The sequence below is a fragment of the Oryzias latipes genome, chromosome 12, assembly GCF_053564925.1.
Source record: "Oryzias latipes strain Hd-rR chromosome 12, Olatipes_Hd-rR_3.1".
NCBI classification, from domain to species: domain Eukaryota; kingdom Metazoa; phylum Chordata; class Actinopteri; order Beloniformes; family Adrianichthyidae; genus Oryzias; species Oryzias latipes.
Window position 1 is genome coordinate 25614593 of NC_136248.1, and position 20816 is coordinate 25635408.

Consider the following 20816-nt stretch of genomic DNA (forward strand, 5'->3'; position numbering starts at 1 on the left):
TATCAGCATGTTCTGTTTTTTTTTTTTTTTTTTTTTTTGTGGGAGGGCTGAATTGGTTCAAAGCAAACTAAATAAATGCTGTTTGGGGAAAGCGTGAGACTTCCACCGTCATAGATCGGTAATAATTGAGTTGACCTTTTCAAGCCCCAGCTGTTCTGGCTCGGCAGATGTAAAACGGAGGATGACGAGGACCAAAAGGAACTCTGGACTCCAGGGATTTTCTCTGAGATGAAAAGGAAACGCGACCTGGAGCACATGCGCGCACACCCACGCGCGCAGCGCCTCTTGGCTGCACGCTGCTCGTATGTAAGGGAGAGGAGGAGCTGGGTTGGTCTGAGTAAACTTTCCTGTCTGCTTGTGGGTGTGTAAAAGCTCAGCTCGCAGCCTCGACGTTTCAGGTCCCAAACAAACGCGTCGGACTAACAGGTTCCTCTGCCGCGCTCGAGTTTTCCAGGCAAACATGGAGGTTTGAATCCGTGCGTAAAGAGGATTTTGGACGCGATGGATTCCCTATCTGGAGACAGCGAAGAGCGCACGCAAAAGGAAAATCTTTCTGAACTGAGAGATAGTTGTCAGTGAGAAAAACGATGAATGAAACTCAGGTCGCTCGTCCAAGGGCCCCCACCGTCCCAGTGATCATGTTCATCTTCGGGGTGGTGGGGAATGTCATCGCCATCGTGGTTCTCCGGATATCAAGAAAAGAGCAGAAGGAGACGACTTTTTACACTCTGGTGTGTGGCCTGGCAGTGACGGACCTCCTGGGTACGCTGCTGGCGAGCCCCGTCACCATCGCCATCTACATGAAGGGCTCCTGGCCCGGCGGTGACCCGCTGTGCCAGTACTCCGGCTTCATCCTGCTCTTCTTCTTCATGGTGCAGCTCAGTATTGTCTTTGCGATGTCAGTGGAGCGGTACCTGGCCATCAACCACGCGTACTTCTACAACCAGTACATCAATCAGAGGCTGGCAGCGCTCTCTCTTCTTGGCATCTACATGTTCAACGCCTTTTTTTGTGCGCTGCCGAGCGCGGGGCTCGGACACGTTACGCACCAGAAACCGGGCACCTGGTGCTTCATCGACTGGCGGAACAACAACATGACAGTCAAGAGTTATAACCTGACATATGCCATTGTGAGTTCGGTCGTGGTGCTGGCCACGGTCATCTGCAACGTGATGGTGTGCGGCGCCCTGATCCTCATGCACAAACGCTTCATCCGCCGCACGTCTCTGGGCACAGACTCGCGGCGGCTGTCCGAGCGCAGACGGAGTTTTGGACGCTTAGCTGGAGCAGAGATCCAGATGGTGATCCTGCTCATAGTTACCTCTGCCGTGGTTCTCATCTGCTCCATACCTTTAGTAGTAAGTATATATTTTTTTCAAAACACATTTTTGTAGAAATGAGTGTTTTACTGACATTACAAAAAACAATCATTGAAATATTTTAATCAAAGAAAACTACAGGCTGTGTCAACCAAAACAAATGTTATTACGCCCGTGGTTGGTATTTACGCACGTCCTTCTCACAGTTTGTCTTCTTTTCAAATCTCGTGGTTTTCTGTCACTTTGCTTTAACACTTTCAAGTGTTGTTTCTCTTGCACGCGGCATGTGCAGCTGCTCACTTCTCTGCCATTGATGTGGTTTCACTGCATCACCATTAAATGCAAAGGCAGACGAGTCCCTGACGTTTTAGTCTTTTATTGAAACAAACATAAAAATGAATCTAAAAATGATAAACTATAAACTTAAATCTCTTAAGACTACATGTCTTGTTTTAAATGCCTTTTTTTTATTTCTCTTTGACAGAGCCACGGTTAGGCAGAATTAACTACTGTGGTACTATAACCCAAAATGAGATGTCAACACATGTGGGCACCAGGTTTTAAGAGAGTAAATGACCATAATCTGTTTTAATTTTTATATTATACTTCAGATGTTTCACAGTTGAAGAATATTACAGCTGAGGTACTAAACAGAAGGTGTTTGCATGTAAAGAATGACATTGACAGTGTGAAGTAATTTGTTGGCCTTCTGCCAATTACACTCTTCTATAGTTTAGTAGAAGTTATTATTGCCTCAAGGCTTTGTTTGCACTGAAATAGTTCACTGGCAACGTTTTGAGACTCTAAGGATATAGGTTTTTTTTTACGTCATTCAAATAGTTTAGTGAAGTTTCATTGAATTAATTAGCTTTTTTCTGTTCCCAGTTGAGGATCTTCAGAAACCAGCTGCACACCCCTGGGGATGCAGAAACCTCACTGATCAATGAAGACCTCCTGGCCATCCGCATGGCTTCCATTAACCCCATTTTAGACCCCTGGATCTACATTCTCCTCAGAAAGACGGTGGTCCTCAAAATGATGGAGAAAATCAAGTATCTGTTCTGTAAAATGGGCCGGAGGCGACGAACAATCGGGAGGCAGTTTCACTGCCCCGAGGCTTACCTGTCCTCCTCCATCATATCCAGGGATTCGCCCTCGCTGGGGTCCCATGAGCCACGGGAAAGACTGAACACATCCCTGACGATCCTCTATGCGTCTGATGGGACGCTGGACAGGCCAGGGTCATCGCAGCCCGGGTCGCCGGGCAGCTTCAGCCTGCAAAGCTCTCAGGAGGGGGAGCAGCCTCAGAGAGCGCTGTTGCAAAAGGATTTTAAAGACGAACCTTCCGGGAAGTTGCTGAATCCACTTCCAGTGTACCCCAAGGATCCAGATCTGCATAAGGCCTTCAGCGATGAGACTGCAAACATGCAGGAAAGATGCATTTAACCTCCCACTTGAGGAAGACTGAGTCTGGAACAAACACAAAGACTGAAAAATCTTATGACACTTCAAATGTATTACTGAAATGAATGTTAACTCCTCTGAAGACCAGAGAACAACATCACCGTTCAAAGAAGGTTCACAGAGGAGCTTCTTGTTGCACTTGTTCAAATGTCAATCAGTTACGTACCAGAGATTTTTTACAACTCGTACTGTACAGAATTGATGCATAAATGTGACCACAGATATATTTATTTAAACTATTGTTGTCTTCTTCTCTGTGAGAAGGTCTTCCTAGTACACACATTGTGTTTTTATGAAGGGCCATTTAGAAAGAATTAAAGCCATTCCCGGAATAACAACGAAAAGGCAGCTAAAGTGCAGCTTTTCCACAGCAGACACCAGATAAGGACAAAAAAAAAGTTGGTTGGTTCTCTAAAACCTTTTTCTTTTTTTCAAGTTTCATCTGATTGGAGCTAAATGTGTTGGTTTTAATCAGATGTAAGGGGGTGGGAAACATTTCTCGACACGTTTTGAGGGTTTTATTTCAGCCAGGGGCGGCACAGGCATCGCTTTACAACAAAAAAGGTTCCAATTTCAACTGAAAGATGTCTGGTTGTGCAGTTTCCATGTTCCGACTGAACACAGAGACTTGGTCTGCAGATGAAAGTGCATGCTTGCTGGTCAGTGTGTTAACCTGTTATGGACTGGCGACAGAAAATGGATGGAACTGTTTCAACGTGGCTTTGACTCAGTGCTGCTATTTAAAATATTTGTGGATTTTAAAGCCAGGATCATGTTTGTGAACAAACTGTTGTTCTGTGATGTGTAAAAATTGTGTAAGCTAAAATAAAATAAACAAAGAATACAATTTTTGGGTTGTTTTTCATCGTAACATTTGGGATTGTGCCTCAACATGACAGGAGTACAGGAATCAATAAAATAATCGTTGCTGAAGATTACATATTGATCTAACCTGATCAATGATCCGAACCGCTCCCTTGAAAGATTTTCTTCCACAATAAAAGTGAAAAGAACTGTCTTTAACCAGATAAATCCTAGCAAAACCTAGTTATATTATATTCTACAAATGCTTTTGCTAACTGCGAATGTCATTGATGGACCAAGTTCTCCTTCTTCCTCAGCAGCTATGATTGCTTAAGCACATTTTCAGCTATAATGAGACCGCTCACCTGCAGGCAGATGGTGTCTTAGAGTCTGAAGGTTTCCAGCTCCAGTGTGGCAGGCATCCAGAACCTCCCAGAAGCCATGAAAAGTCCCGGAGAGAACAATAAGCCAATAAAATGAGCTGTGACCTCAGACTTTGAAATTTGTTCAACTTTTGATGTCTCCCCAGAGACCGAGGGAACCGTGATTGACAAACAGTAAAGAGAGGAATTCAGTCGAGGAAATAATGATTCTTCCTGGAAATGTGGACCACCTCATCAATAATACACTGCAGCGTCCGGCCACTTTGGACATTTACCACTACTCTGCGAAACAAACTGCATGCTTTTAGAGAATGACACAAATTACCGACTGAGGGCTGACGGTGACGCATCTGGTCAGCTCCCTTTACTTTTTTACTTTCCTGCTCGCTTCAATTATTTGAATTTTAAACATCGATATCTGTGGTTCCATCCTTGTGGGATTGAAGTTGAGTTTGGGGTTTTTGGATGTTGTTTGTTGGCAGAGAGCTGGGCAAGTTGCGGCTCTGGATGAGGGTGCTCAGGTATGATAGAGCTGTTGAGCTGATCAATGTGCAGGCAAATAAAAGACCTTTAATCTGAAAGATTAAAGAAAGAAAGAGCAAAGCTATGAACCCGATGCACCCTTTAAAAATGACAAAAAGGAGGCTGCATTTAAAGATCCAATCGGATCATCTTTTGATCCATTTCAAAAGCATTTCCAGTGGTCTTTTAATGATGATTATGCTGTTCTTTGTTTTCTAGTACATAGTTTCTGCAGAGCAGCAGTAGTTCATTCAAAATTTACCTCAGTTGCATGAGAACTTTTCAGTTTTCAGAAACGAAAATTTCAACTTAAATTTTCTGTATATATGTCGTCCTCCATCATTAGAAAAAGGCCACAAGAGCATGTTAAAAACACCCAAAACAACATTTTCACTGGAGTAGGTCTTTAAGGTCAGCAGGATTCTGCAGGTTGGAAGTTCTGCCAGAAAAGCTTTGAAGCAGTGAAGCATCTACACAAAGGAGTTTGGATTATGCAACCAGAATGAGACAGACTTTTCTAACAGCAAAACTTGCATGGCCAGGAAATAGCAGAGCTAGCTGTTCCACCTGAACATTAGCTGCTGCATGACTGAGGTTTAGCTGGCAGGTGTGGTAGTCTCTGCAAGGATGACTAAACTTTCCTCTGCCAGCTCTTTCAAAGGAAACAGAGCTGTTTCCAGACCAGATGAGACATATCTCTACAGCGTCGGCTACAAGGTCTTCTTCTGGTTGGACATACCCGGAAGTTCTCAGTACGAAGTGGCCTTCTCATCACATTTATAAACCATCAGCTAGACCTTTTTGTTGTGAAGAGGTTGTGACTATATACTCTTCTAATGTGGTTGAGCTTTTGTAAGACAGACCACAGCTACACAGCAAAGGACGCTTGTGATAGTATCTGTTTGTTCACAACCCACAGGCCACAATTGTGAGCATAATAACATTGATTGGCTGATAAATTAAAGACACACTCCTATCTTCTTCCTATCTTTTGATCTATTGTAAAAGAGTTCCGAGTGGTCTTTTTCATTTTCATTCTGGTGTTTTTAGTCAAGATCAAAAACCTGACAACGTTTTTGCAGAGCGGCAGTATTTCATCAGAAACCCAGGAGTTGTGGGCAGAACCACTGGTGCTACCCGCATTGTCTTAAAAAATTAGAAGATGCAGAAAATGCTTCTGTGCTTCTGCTTTACACAAAGCCCTGGGGGGTTGCTGTGTTTTATTGGCCCCAAATTGGCATTGCAGACATTCTTGAAATAGCAGACCGACATGACTCTTGATGTTGCAAAACATTATCTGCATCATCTTCAACATGCGGCTGCTTTCCCAGCTCAGGAGCAGGCCCTGAAGTGTTTTCTTATGCATCTCAGGTGCTGAAAGTACAGCTTTGAATTTAAAAGTTTCCCTTGCTCTTTAAAAGAAATGACAACACAGTAGAAAAGGTCCTGAGAAATTAGGCTGATCGCACATTTTTTGGAAGAGGAGCGAAAAAACTGGAGCGATCCATCCAAGTATTTGCGGCACACTCACTCATGTCACCTCGGTGAAGCCCTCACTGCCCTGCAGTGAGAGAGATGGAGGGGAAATTCCCCAGTGCGTCTCGTCTGCCTGACAGATGGTTAAATGATCCTCAGCTGACAGCTCAAAAAAACTGATGACACTTTTTCAACTGCTGCGTTTGCCTGGATGGTCCGAGGGGCAGCCCGAGGTCGCAGATTTGGATGGAAAAGTTGGAAAATACAAACCAATTATTCAGGGAATCGCAACAATAGATGGTCTTTATCACAGATTCGAAACTATTTCTGATGAACCGAGTAGGAATGAGATATTTTTATTGACAGATAACTAGAGGTGTAGGCCAAAATTGTAGGGCTTTTGTCAAGATAACAGAAATAACAGAAGTTGCTTTATTTTTTTCTTCAAGAAAAAGATTCTGAACCAAAACAAACATCACCGTCTCGCTTGAGAGACAGATTCCATCCCAATTGACCTTAAGCACTGCATTACATTGACCCAAAAACAGTAGCATTAACATACATGTCATGTGATATGTTACCAATCTTAAACCTAAAGAACTAGTTTGACAAATCGTTTGACCACAGCTGCTGGTGGGATGGTCCAGGAGTGAGTTTCGACATGTTTAAGTAACCGGGTTAGAATAAGTTTTTTTCCAAAAACCTGGTTACTATAATAGCATGTGACCTGAGTAGGGGATCAACAAACTGGTTTTCCAAGGTAGAATTCCCAAGAAAAATAGGCTTTTCCCAAGAGTGCATTAGCACGACAAAGGTTGCAGACGCTCAACTTTCACAACAGAGGAGCAGCTGGATGGAATCAGAGATAACTGCAAAATGAACAGAAGGCGCGTGACATCACCTGTTTGTAATGGACCATTTGAAGCCAGGTTTCCAGCACTGTGATCGTCAGTCGGATGGGAAATTGCGTCTTTGAATCTCATTCTTTTTCCAAAAGTTCTCGGAACTAACGCGGCAAGTTTTTGGAACTGGATTCAGGCCTTTGTAGGGCTTTTGGTTAGCCACGAGCCAAATGACCACACCCACATTTATCAAGCCTAAAAGTAAAATAAAACAATGTACATAAAATGTCACCCCCAACGCATTTATTCATATACATATTCCTGTCGTCACATTTTACATTAGTGACTAGGATTCTTTTTGTATTGAGCCACCTAGTGGTTAAAAGGTAAAGTGCATTGGCTCCACTTATGTTTGATTTTGTATTTGCCTAAAGGAATAAAAATAAAAATTTGCTCCTTGGATGAAACACACACCAATGTTACAGTAAATAAAACATATTCCTTATGAAACAACGCATTTAATTATTTTCATGTAAGTAATGATTTGACTTTGTGTTAATAGAATTTAAATAATCTATGCAAAAAGCAGTGTTTTGCCATAAAAGAACAGGAAATGTCATCCATGGATTAGGAGAAAAATTGTGTTTTGTAAGTAAAGACCAGTATTTTGATTAATTACCAATCTATGGATTTAATTAAAGCCAATCCAAGTATTGCATATAATAATTCATGACCAAATTCCACCAGTAACGAGGTTTCTCTTAGTAACCAGGATCCTTAGGAAAAACATAAAAACCAAGATGCGTCGGGTGTGACTTTGATAACTTAAACGTGAATAATATTTTCAGTTTCCCATTTTTATGCAGTCTTTGTTCTGTTTTATTCAAACATAAAAGACTAAGGATCATTTTGAAATACAGTGAGCAGAACCTGTGATCGTCTCAGAGGGAAAAACAAAACAACACAATGCAAGCAAAATCTCTGATCACTATTCCAGTTTAAAAATATGACAGAAAAAACACACTTCATACGATGACATAAAGCTGCAGGGCCTACAAGAAAGAATAAAGGACTTGATCTACAAAGCTATCAAATATTTATATATATATTTACACACGGAAAAGGTGGCAAATGTCCTCAATCTAGTTTTGATGTCAACACATTTTCAAACGAATCAAACAAACACAAGTTTGGGCTTTAAACTTTTATTCCAGAGTCAACACTCTTGCTTTAAATCTTAGAGCGTCCACTTTAGATAAATAAATGAAATGTTTTGGGGGGAATTTCTCTCGTAAATGGATCCGTTTCCTCACAGATGATTCAGGGGGGAAATATAAAACTCCTACAGGCACGATTACTGTGATGAAGACCAAAGACATGACGACTGCAAGAAATTCACGTGATTAAAACTTTAGACTTTTGTACACAGTCGCTCCTTAAATAACAGCATCCACTCTTTAAAAAGACGATCCCCTCTTCATAGTCCTCTGACTTTGACCAACTGCTGGTGTGATGATTCTGCACTTTCTCCTGACTTCTCCTCCTGGCTCAACATATTCTGTATGTTCCCCTCAGCATCTATGATCACAGTGGTCTTCCTCAGCTCCTCATAGTGGTTCTGCCGTTCAGCGACGGCCACACAGGCCGCCAGCACTTCGTCCGACTCAAAGTCGTAGTCCCGCTCCAGCTCGGGCGCGTTAAGGATCTGATTCTTGGTCTCTTCCTCCTGCCTCATCTTCTCCTTGGTGGCTGCCTGCTGCTTCTGCAACGTCCAGGCCCACTTCAGGTCTTCGTCCCATAGGCTGCGCTCTGACGGGCGCAGGTGGATTCCAATCTGGAAGGACCTGACGGCCTGCAGAAACCACACCAACATGAGAGCAGAGAGCAAACACGAGTGGAAGGAAGCAGGAATGTGTGATCATCCTGAAGTCAGCTCCACCAAGAATAAACAGTTCATGCTGCCGTGTTTTTTTCATGCAGTTATGTGAAAAGCCCCCTCTTTTTTTCTTTCTTCTTAGAGCAAGCAGGTCCGTTACCTCTCGCTGGTTCTGTGGTTACCCCCATAAGACCCAATGTCAGTCTTGACATACAGCAGTTTCAGCTCTGTTAGATTTCCTAAATAAATCCAGTTGACTACAGATTTGAAGCATTGCTGAACTCAATTCCAACAAAAGTCGCTGATGTAAGAGCTTTTTATCACATATTCACTGAACTGGAAAATAGGAACAAGTCCTACCAGAGAGCACAATCGAACGAAAAAAACCCAGCAGTGATGAATTTTAGACCGTAAAAAAAAAGTTGTAGTTTTTGAAGATTTAAAGGAAGAGTTGTGCTATTAATGTGCTTCCCAAAAACACACAGACTAAACCAGCATTTTAGGAAAACCTGTCATTGTCGAGCCAAGTACTTATTCAAAAGAAAAATTACTTTCCGGCGCGAGGTCCTGGCTGAGCCGTGAAACAGCAGAGACACTGAAATGACGGAGATAAATTGAGCCTAATAAAAGACATATTACTCACTAAAGACAAATGAGCTCTAGTTACAGAAAAAACAGTGTAGCGGCCAAGAGCTAAAAAGAAACCCACTTCCTAGTTTTTCATTTATCAATGCTGGTTCAAAAAGAAAAGAAAAGCGTTAAGCTTCACTTTTTTAGTTAAATGGATACAATTTAAAGAATTAAAGTCTCACAATAGATCCTCTTTGGATCCACTGTAAAAGCGTTCCCGGTTGTCTTTTATTTGTCATTGTGTCATCAAAAATGTGTTGTTGTTTTTTTATCACTCACACAATTAACAGTAAAAACGGACAATTTAAATTTGATTTCATCCTCATGTATGAAATAAAAGACTCCTTTTGTTGCCTTTTTGTAAGTACATCAGGTGTTTTGTCACATTTCTTCAGCGTTCAGTAAACTTGTAACTGAACTGTCAGAAGAATGTGCAGCTCAGCCGAAGGGGGGCTAAATGAACTGGCCGAGCTCAAAACAACACATCAAGTCTCATCTTGAACACACATTTGGACTTTTTAGGGAAAAACTTGTTTTTCTTTCCTCCAGGAGAAACTCAACTGGTGCCAAAAAAAATTAAAAATAAACTAAATCTCAAAAAGAAGAATCACTTTAACACAAAATACCACCTTAACAGCTACTGTTTGTTTCTCTTTAATGCTTGCATACTCTTACATAAGTGTAAACAAACAGCATTTACATGAGCATCGACTCAAACATGAAGCTTTTAAACTCCGCCTGAGCAAGCCTGGCTAAAAATACCTTTAATAAAAGAAGTTTCATTATGTAATGAAGCGTGTCTTTATATGGTTTAGTTTGAGATTAAGCAAATATTCTGCCACTCCTGTTGTTGTTTTTCAGGGCTGTCGGACGGGTCGGCTGCTTCTGGGCGGCCAGGCGGCGGCAGACGCAGCAGCGTTAGCCTGAAGCTTTTCTGACTCCAGCCCAGGCTGGTTGGCTGTCAGCGAGTGAACAATGACGCCATGATCCTTGGAGTTCGAGCACACGCAGGTCCCAGCACGTTTCGAGGTAAATTAGGCAATAATCTGAGTCCTCCGGCACCATTCGGGGGAACTTTAAAAGAAACGTTCAATCGTGGAGGACAACTGCTTACGAGAAGCTGTAAACAGAATCCAAAAATCTTCTTAACGGCTGCAATATTGATTTGTGAGATAAAAACATTGTTTGTTTAAGAAACATTTAAAATAAGTGAAATGTTCAAGCAGGTTTGTGAACTTTAGACTTCCAGTTCTTGTTTAAGGAGTTTGGAAATGGTCTGGCTTTCTCAAGACTTACAGAATGTTTCCCAACAGTTGAGAGAAAGCTTCTGATTCCAGCCGTCTGGAGAGCAACGGGTGAAGGGCTTCCTTACCATGTCCACCTCTCCCAGGTTGAGCTGCGCCCGGCCCAGAGTCTGCCAGCCCTCCCACCACAGCGGGCGAAACTTCACGGCCATCTCTGCTGCTTTCACTGCAGGAAACACCTCGTGAAGGATGGTCAACACCTGCAGACGTAGCAAACACACACAACAGTTGTCCACGGGTTCACTACATTTACCAACTGCAAAAAAAAAACAAAAAACTTTTGCACAAACAAAAGTTGCACATTTATTATGTTGCATTGTTTTTTTTGTACCTTGACATTTTTGTATTTTTTTATTGAGGCTGTATCTGGTCATTTTCCTGCAGAAGCTCAATAAAGTCCTAATTTTGTTTTTTGGATTATGAACAAAACTGGAGTCTGTTATAAACGTCACACCAAATCTCTCCATATGGGAATAATCAAATACAAAGTAAATTTTTTTTATAAATGACCTATTGAAATGTTTTTGATTGTTTTTATTTGAATATATCTGCTCGGAGTTGCAAGCTGCAGCTTCACATAATTATAACTAATCCAGGCAAACTAACTGGACCATGGTTAACCTGACTGACCAGATTCACCTGAATTTCACCCTCTAGGTCATACAAGTCCATCTAAACTTCAGCGACAAACTACTTTGTTTTCTGGATTATTTATTCTCTCGCTTCAACTTTTAACCGTAAATCTAAAAAAATCTTGCCCAAAAAAACCCTGTTTTAAACTTGAAAAACTTTCATTTCTCAAACTGCAGGGATTATGAAAACCTACGTAATAAATAAGATCTTTTATAAACTGCTTTTTTTTGTCTGCTCCCAATTCACAACAATTTGAATAAATTATAAAATATTTTTGAGCTTAATTTTCTTAATCAGTCCTTCATCACCAGAAAAATGCCACAACAAAAAGTTAAAAACACCAAAAACAGCAATTTGATTGGAATGGGTTCTATGAAAGAGGCAATGGCTGAAGGTTGTTGGTTGTGTGTTGTGTCGGACAAATGCAGCTAACTTTCAAATGGAAGAAAGTCTTCATGGGAAATATAGCTGCCGCCCCGCAGAAAAGGGGCGTTTGACAATCGCTGGACTATTTCAAGTGTAGGAAGAGAAAACCACATGAGTGGTGGTGACAGAAGTGAACAGATGAAGCCAAAGACAACAAATCTAATGAATTCAGGAGACTTTTGGCAGTTTCTGTTCATCATTGTGGCTTATGAAAAAAAATGTTACAGTGTTTGTCTGCTCCTCTAATGATTTCCTTCTCAGATATCCTGTAATGGGTAATATTATATTAGGCGTACAATACTCAACGTGATATGAATGACTAAGGCTTCGAGGAAAAGGGTTTATTGTGTTAGTTATGAATAAATAACTGAAAAGGCTCTGCCCAAACATTGCAGTTTCTCTGGTTTATTTTCTCTGAATATGATTTCAGAAATTCTTGTTACCAAGATTTGCATATTAGAACAAAGTCAAAAGAAAAACATGGCAGGAGAAGGGAAGGAAGAAAGAGAGAAAAAGAGGGAGATAAAGATCTCTTTGGCTCACAATCATGTAACTACACGCTGGTTTGTACTCAAACATGACATGGCAGTCAGCCAACTTATTTGTTTTATTAATGACTCATCTTGTATGGAAAACTTTCTGTTTGATTTGAGATCAAAATCCCACAACCTAAATGTCTTAAAAAGCCATATTTCATGTTTATGTGAAGCTACTGTTTCCAAAATCTCCTCTACATGGGCGTGGCCGCTGGTGCTGAGCTGACTAGCTCCGCCCTTGAAGAGCTTGACAAAAATGAGGGACAAATTGGGACAAATGGCACAGAGTGACAGTATCTTTTCTCTAAAGTTTATCTGTAGCCATAAAGAAAAAGTGAAAAGTGACACATTTTTGGTTCCAAATCGACACTTTTTGAACAGGAATGAGAAAATGAATGTGTGTATTACACATATAGGGCTGCACGATATGAGGAAAACTACGATACGCGATATTAGTGATCAAAATCGTGATGATGATACAATTTTCGGTATATGAACACATAGCAAAACAACCAAAAACATCATTTCCATTTTACTGCAACAGTTTAAAAATTATCCTGCAAATGATTATAATCTACATAAGAGGTGAACATCTAACGTGTAAGGCCTCTATCTGATTGGTTAATGCATAAAAGGATTTATTTGATTTGTTAAATACTTCAAACATACAGCCATAGCCATAAGACTGTAAGACAGCCATAAGATTGTTTTGTTTTGGAGGCGATTGTAAAAAAGTTCCCCCGATTTAATTCTTGTTTTTATTTCAGAGAACACATTTGGGACTTTAATTTTAAATACGTCCAGACTACAACAAAATACAGCCTTGGATGAGCTTAAAATGCGTGCTGGCAATGAAACAATGTGCCATCTTGTCTTCTGCCGCACCTGAGCTGATGTGCATGCTGGTTGGGGCAAATCAGGAAGCTAGTGCAATATGCATCCGCCGTTGTGACATCACAACAGCGCATTAATTCAAGCTGAGCGTCTTTGCGGCAGTTTGATTGACAGCGATTTAAAAGGAGAAATACTCAGAAATGCGAAAATAAAATTATTTTTTATGACATTTGTTTGCTTTCATAAGAAAAAAGGCCACAAGTACATGTCAAAAACTCAAAAATGTGATTTTTATCAGATGAGGATTTTAAACACAAATACATCAAACTGTAACACAATTTTAGGAAGTATTTAGATGATTGTTAAAAAAAACTGGAGATAAACCTAAAATTGTCTGTAGCTTTTGTTTTACTTTAATATTGTGTATTTTTATTTGGAATAGATCACAAAAACATAACGTAAATAAAGTCCTTCAAATTAGTTTAAAGGGCAAAAATCATGCTATTCTTAAACCTTTCGAATACGATATGTTACTTTGACACACTAAAGAACAAATGTTTAAGGAAATATGAGGTTTTTTTCGCTGATCGTATTCCAAAATGGAGGTAATACGACTCGATCTCTGAGTCAGCAGTTTTTGCTCCTTGCGGGCGCCGCCCAGTTCATGAAATCAACCTAGAGTCGGCCTCTGCAGCGTGTTTCAGACTCTTCATTCATTCATGATGTCAAACACTCCTAGATTAATATGATGAAAAAGTCACTGCATACTTGAATTAGTTTCAAACTGAATCGGACTAAGCTTTAATAGTAAAACAGGGGTTGACATAGCCCAGAAATTTGCACTGGCCCACAGGGCCAGTAGTTTTTGAAAGTTACTGGCCCGACACCGCGCACAGCGAGACCCGCCGCTCCGCAGGTGCTTGCAACTTTAGGGGGGTCCGGGGGCATGCCCCCCCGGAAAATTTTAATATGGTGCAATTTGGTGCATTCTGGTGACATCTAGCACTTATTTATTTATACACTTTTCAATGACTAAAAATAGAGCATATCAAACTTAAATCTGCTCTAGTCTGTTTCAGATGTTTTGAAGAGAGCACTGCAGTGTAGCAGGAAAAACTAGTTAAGAAGTTTTCATGCTGCTTCTAATCACTGCTATTTCACATTTGTTCCTAATCAATAGTTAAGAAGTTTTATTGACTTTTTTGCCCTGACTGCCTTAAGGTTCTGCTTTTTGTTACTGTTGCAAAGTTACATTTACTTTTTAGTTACTTTAGTTACCTAATTAAATTAAATAATTGAAAAATTAAATACAATTAAATTACTGAGATCATTCAGCTAACTAGAAATACTTACTGCTTACAGTGTTGTAAAGAAAAACAAAATTAAGTAGTTTGACCTTATACTCCATTTGAGTCTGAGATTCAGGTATTTTGAGTTGCCTTTGATTCTTTGACATTCAGCTTAAAGCTTAGTGCATACAGTTTCATCTTCAATGCATTCATTAAATATCTTGCTGTCCATACTACTAATTAATAACTCCTAACATATTCCTATCTATTCCTGCCATGTCTTCCACATCTCTGACATGCTTCAGTCTCTCTTCAGTGACGGTGTTGGATTTATGATCATCGCGGTGAAAAACCACCAGGGGGCGCGCTGATATGTGTGTCAGTTTAAATATATCTGCCTAAAATGTAATAATAACCCACTGGCTTGTTCCTTCGTTGTTGCTGTTTAACATTGTTTAGTATTGAATTGTTACATTCAATAAAGTTTGAAAAAAAAATTGAGTGAGCGCGTGCCGCGTGGTGCTCGGCAGTGACAGCCGCGCGCGCAGGCGGGAGAGGAGGAGAAGAGTGCTAAAAGGTTTCCCATAGAAACCCTTGAAGTTTGAACACAGGACTAGCAGAAAAAGTGAATTATAAAGACGAGGTAAATCTACACGTTTTCGCAAAATATACTTTATTGTAAAAGGTGAAAAATGTATTAATTGTTAGATATTTTAGTGGCCCGAGCGGACAAGTAAAAAATAAAGTCTTGTGGTCCGTACTGCTCGAAAAACAGGACCGGGCCAGCGGACAAATGGCTATGTCGAGCCCTGGTAAAATGGTCTCGCAGTGTACACATTAAAATGTGGATTTGTGTTTTCTCGCAAACATAAAAACTATTAAATTTTTGTTTTTAAACAATTTCATCAAAACTAATCTACAGTAAAATATAGGAATGGTATACCTGAGACTTCATTTCATACAGCAGTGGGTTGTCTGGGGTCAGCTGAATTGCCTCGTCCCACTTCTTAATGGCTTCCCAGTGCCTGAAGAAAACACAGTTTGCTTTAAAACTGACTGAGAAAACAGATTTGCTCCTCTGCAGATGCATGGCATGCTGGGAAACATTTGGATTCTCATAAACTGAGATAGAAAAAAAAAAAATTAAAGCACTGATATTTTTACAAGGTTTGTCTGAGCAACAGCATAATTGATTCAGAATAAATAGCATAAAGCAGCAGCAGTGAAACTGGACCCCCAGTTTCATCGACCCCACCCTGTGATTTGACATATATCGTGTTACCAAACGTCCTGTTTGCACAGATTTTCACGCTCTATAGGCGATTCAACTCAATTAGTTTAAGCGAATCAGACTTTTATTAAACTGGATTGAGCATGTGCCTGCTGTAAGTAAACTATATCCTCTTTTGCTTAAATACATATTTACCTTTTAAAGCAGGTATAAGGACAGTAAAAGCCAAAAATAAAGGGAAACAATAGGAAATTTGAGCATCTTGAAACAATAAAACCACAAGGTTACAGAACAAAGCTGAGAGTAATGAGAAACCACGTTATTTTAAATAAACACAGACGGGTCAGTCCCTTTAAAATGTTTGGAGTTTGTTTTCAGAGAATCAGACAAAAAGAAATGTTGTGTAAATTGGGATAAAAAGGCAGGAGGAGCTTCAAGGTACTCTCCTTCTAAAAACACTCTTGTTGTGTTATTTTTTAAGGGTGGACACCTCACTTTTTGCCAAATTAAAGTCTCACACAATCGTGTTGTTGATGATGACGTGTGTGCTGAGAACCGATGACTTTTTTTATGGAGGTGGATATCCAGAAAATCTTAAACGAAAGCCAAACCCACTTCTACACTGAAAGAACTGAAATATACGTTGGAAGGCCGTAGGATAAGATGTTGGCGGCATGAAGCGGAATGACAGGAAATGGAACCAGAAGTGCTGAAATCTCATGATCAAATGAGGGGAGAAATGCCGCAAAATCATTTGGGAGGAAATGAAGCAATAAGCTAAAGAGTCCTAAAGAGACCCCCCCACATTTATCATATTGCTTCATATGAAGCTATTGACCTCACTGAAGGGAGGATGACAAAAACTACTTTAACTTTCAGTGATGAAAGTAAAGTTTACTGAAGGTTTGTGTGTAAAAACGGGTCCAGACTTTATAAATACATTCCATTCCATTTAATAACCCAGCAAAACGAAAATTGTGACAATGAAATGGGCTAAACAGTCATTTTCTAGCTGTTTTTTTTGCATTTAATGAATGTAAAACTTGGAAGTTTTTGACAGAAGTAGAGTAAATGCAACAACAAAGAATTAGCCACAAACTATGCGATGAATCAACCCAGAAACAGGATTGTGGCTCCTGTTATGCCCCTATATCTAACACAGACCAGGAGCAGATGTGTGGAGTGTTTTGGTAATCCATCTCCTAAGAGAAAGAAATAACATAGAATTTGGACAAAAACAAGAGATTTCATTGATAATTAGCAAAACCTAGACAACTTAATTGAAACTATAGAATTAGACTAGTAAATTTGAAGACACACACTGATGAAAACAGCATTTTTGTTGCATTCTTGTGGGATTTTTTGATGATGGAGGACACATATAAGGAAAATCAAGCACATTTCTGAGTATTTCTTTATTCAAATTGTTGTGAATCAGGTACAAATGAATAAATACCCTTTAAAAAAGGAGCGCATTTGTGGTTAGAAATACGCTGTTAGATTGGGGGTGTAAAGGGCTGTAATAGCAGGAGACCATGTAAACAGATGGATGATGGGAAGTGGGGTGGGCTTACTCCAACATTCTTGCCCTACAACTCAGAGGTGAATTTCTAATGAACTACTGCTGCTTCGCAGAAACTATATCCTAGAAAATGACACTGGTGTTTTTGTTGGGGATTTTGGCTAAAAAACAACATAATCATAATTAACGAAGCGCTGGGAATGCTTTTAAAATAGATCAAAAGGTTATAGAAGTGGGATTTTAAGTAAATTCTCGACCGACGTGGTGCTTTTTAAAAACTAACATTGCTTGTGCGTTGAAAAAGAAAATTTAAAGTTAGATTAAACTCCTTTCTGTACAAGATGTACCTGAAGAGAAAGCTCAGCTCATAAGGAAGCATTAGCCGTGATGTCATCAGACTTGGCCTGACATCAAAGGTCAATGTTGTTAGAGGCACAGAAACCTCCTAACTTTCTTACATCCTCCACCAGACACCACCTCAAACCTCTGACTAGCCATTACGCAACACTGAGACCTCATTTCCCCGGCAAAATCCACTTTCTCTGGGCAAACACAATTACTGCCAATAACTGAGGACAACAGCATCTCCTAAGCACGGAGCGTTTTTTTTATCTTTTTTTTACAGGGTGAATGTGCGGTTGCTAAAAATCTTATTAGCCATAGAAGCAATAAAGAAATTAGGACCTTCTTTTTATTATACAAGAGAAAAACAACACATTTGATCTTCATATCAAAACAAAATTGAATAATCATAATTACTACTTCACTTTATGAGGCTTAGCATAAAACTTTTAAAGCCCATTTCAGCCTGAAACATTTTCATTGAGTTTGTACATTTTTTTTTGGCCTCATTTGACTGAAGTTAAAAGCAAACATTTCTTTCTCAAAACTCATCATAGTGGAAAAAAAGCCAGAAAAGCTTTTACAAGAGTGATGTGATTGAGTTCTGTGTAATAGTGCCCTCATCTGGAGAACCTGTAGTAGAACACCATCTCCTTAGCTGGTATCATTACTTCATCCTTGGTTAAAAACGGGAAACTGCACGATTCCGCACAATCTCTGCACAGTATTTTCCCTTTATACACTTCCAAATACACGTGGAAACTTTCTATTCTTTGTGGCCCCAACACTGTCAATACTATATATAATGTATAATAGGCCATATTGTCAAATATTTTATTGAACCTTTTATTTTTTATCTTTAGTAACTTCTACTTTTTTAGGTTTACAATTTTTACACTTAGGCCTTGAACTTTGCTAAACCATTATGCAATATATTTAAATGCATTTGTACCTGTGAGAATGGCAAAAAAAAAAACAATCTATTCTATTCTAATGTAATATGTGTGACAAATAAATTTGAAATTTCATTTAAAGTGAAAAGGATCCTGATTCAAGCGATGGAAGAAGAATAGATTAAGACAAATGAACTTTTATTAATCATGTATAACTGAAAGAGATATGGGGTTTACAAAAGAAGACCCTCAAAAGAAAATAAGAACATCTCCATTTGTTGCTTTCAGTGTTTTTGTCGTTAACTTGAAGTTTAAAAGATAAATTATGACAATATTATTATAGTTAAAGACTTTTAATACACTAAGCAGAGGAAAAGCTACAGTCACCCTAAAAACAACAAAAAAGAAGGTTACATGTAAAAACTAAACTAAATATATTAACTAAAAATATTGATTTAATGGACCAAACAAAAAAAACAGGAAAACTAAAACTGTGCTCATAGTACAATAACAAAAATACTTCAGTTGACTTGAAATATTTGTATTAAAGTCCCACTCTGAATCATCTTTTGTAAAAGCAGTCCCAGTGGTCTTTTGGTTGTAATTATGTCATTTTTAGCCCAAAAAAACACACCAAAAAAATTGTTTTTAGGAAATAGTTTCTGTACAGCGACAGTGGTTCTTTAGAAATTTGCCAACAGGTTGTGGGCGGGACTGTTGGCGTGGAGTAAGCCCACGCCCCACTTCCCGTCATCTATCTATTTACAGTTTCCCCCGGTAGCTCACAGCGTTTCCCAACGCCAACCTTACACAGATACGACTGGAGGTTCCACATCATACCTACAAGCTTTTTCCGACAGTATTTTTTCATCTGCTCCTGATTCATAAAGGTTTGAATAACAAAATAATCAGAAATGCAAATTTAAGCTTTATTGTCTTTATTGTCTTTATGTGCTTTATGTGTCCTCCATATATATATAAAAAAGCCACAACAGGGACATGTTGAAAACAGATTTTTTATTGGAACGGGATTTTAAGTATAATTGAGAATAGGTATTGCAAGTATATACGTGTAGTGTAGGATAGGAAGTAAACTAACTGACTGAACACTTCTTCGCAATAAATTGGATTATTTTAAGTTTACGATACATAAATAGAATATAAAAAGTAAACTTCAAATATATACTGCCTCACTTTAGTACAGTCTAAATATATTTGTACTTTTGGTGCAGGTGAACAGCCTCACCTGCCCTGCTCAGCCAGCAGCGTCCCCTCATCCTTCAGCCTCCTGCTCTTCTCGGCGCAGTCCTCCAGCAGGATTTCCCGACGACGCTTGATGGCGTGCAACCAATCCACCTCCTCTTCATCGGGAGCGGCTCCAGCGTCCTTATCTTTCTCAGTGTCAGCCTCAAACTGTTGCACCGATGACTTTGACACCTTTTCACCGATTTTCCTCTTCCAGCCAAATGAAGCCATTCTGTAAAACAAACAAACAAAAGAAAAAAAAAAGACTTTAATTCCAATGCTTTTATTTTGAAATAACATGATAAATTGTCATATTACGAATATTTTTTTGATTAATTGAAAAAATGTACTGACGAATTAGGTCATGTAAAACTGGAAGACAATTATGAAAGAACGGAAAAGTTAAATTAAACCGAGTCGAAACAATATCGAAAGCAGACAGTCGAAATGCTAAGGATCCAACGAGCTAGCATGTCCCCGGCTAACATAATCACCTTGAAACATAGACCCAATTTCTTGGTTAAAATGTGCTTTAGTTCTTTCTAAATGTGCACGAGCAAGTACAAATTTTACACAAAATACATGCAACTGTTCTGTACGCACGCGTGTTTTGCAGCTGTCCGCGAGCAAGAATGTTATGCTAAATTTACGCCATGTTTAGAAACGTATGTGGCGCGTTCACGTCGTGTAGTTAAAACCAAACACGAAACTGTAACTACACCGGAAAAGTTATGAGAAGAAAAACAAAAATTCAGACATTGATAGAAATATTAGCATACTAATACAGATACTCTACTTAACATACTATTGCGAGCATGTATAGATTCTGGGAATTTTCTGCTAAATGTTCTTTGCTCTACTCCAACACGATATGGCATTTTTAAATATAAATAAATATAACGATTTATTTTATTCATACCTATATTCCACTTAAAGTCTATATTATTTTTTATGTGTCTAAAATAGGGGTGTGATCAACTTTTTCGGAGAGGAAAATTACCTTCGACCTTTGAACTTTTTCACGTCCTACTCTAGTAGTAACTCGTAAACATAACATAAACCGGAAGTGGTCATAGCACGCTCCTCTAATAGGTCTGTTTAACTGATATAGAAACATATTAAACAATTAAAGTAAAACTAAAAAACTAACATAAAAATAAAAAAATTGAACAATTTTGGGGTTGTTATCATTGCATGGACCTGTCAGAACTATAGTTTTGTTTCAGTAAAGTTTTTTTTTTTTTG

General features: G+C 39.2%; 2 protein-coding genes across 3 annotated transcripts; one reads left to right on the forward strand and one right to left on the reverse strand.

Moving 5' to 3' along the window:
• The first annotated feature begins 339 nt into the window (after positions 1-339).
• ptger4b (prostaglandin E receptor 4 (subtype EP4) b) lies at positions 340-3630 on the forward strand. Its single transcript, NM_001308974.1, is given in 2 exon segments — positions 340-1358; positions 2205-3630. Coding segments are annotated over 2 exon segments (1332 nt in total). The 5' UTR covers positions 340-587; the 3' UTR covers positions 2766-3630.
• Positions 3631-7999: 4369 nt separating this feature from the next.
• On the reverse strand, positions 8000-20315 carry ttc33 (tetratricopeptide repeat domain 33). Of its 2 annotated transcripts, none has more exons than XM_004074536.5 (5): positions 20175-20315; positions 19573-19803; positions 15282-15363; positions 10689-10820; positions 8000-8662 (listed from the first exon to the last, which is right to left on the reverse strand). In XM_004074536.5, exons 2-5 carry the CDS (start codon positions 19800-19802, stop codon positions 8288-8290), a joined length of 819 nt encoding a protein of 272 aa, XP_004074584.1. In that variant the 5' UTR covers position 19803; positions 20175-20315; the 3' UTR covers positions 8000-8287. The 2 variants fall into 2 exon arrangements, with proteins under 2 accessions (XP_004074584.1, XP_011479830.1); XM_011481528.4 differs by having other exon boundaries at positions 20066-20277.
• Between the last annotated feature and the right edge of the window lie 501 nt (positions 20316-20816).

Coding starts and splice junctions, on each gene's coding strand:
- ttc33 (XM_004074536.5), bottom strand. CDS start 19,802: ATGGCTTCATTTGGCTGGAAGAGGAAAATCGGTGAAAAGGTGTCAAAG. Junction 15,364..19,572: donor CTGCTGGCTGAGCAGGGCAG/GTGAGGCTGTTC, acceptor TGTTTTCTTCAG/GCACTGGGAAGCCATTAAGA. Junction 10,821..15,281: donor TGTATGAAATGAAGTCTCAG/GTATACCATTCC, acceptor CTACGTCTGCAG/GTGTTGACCATCCTTCACGA.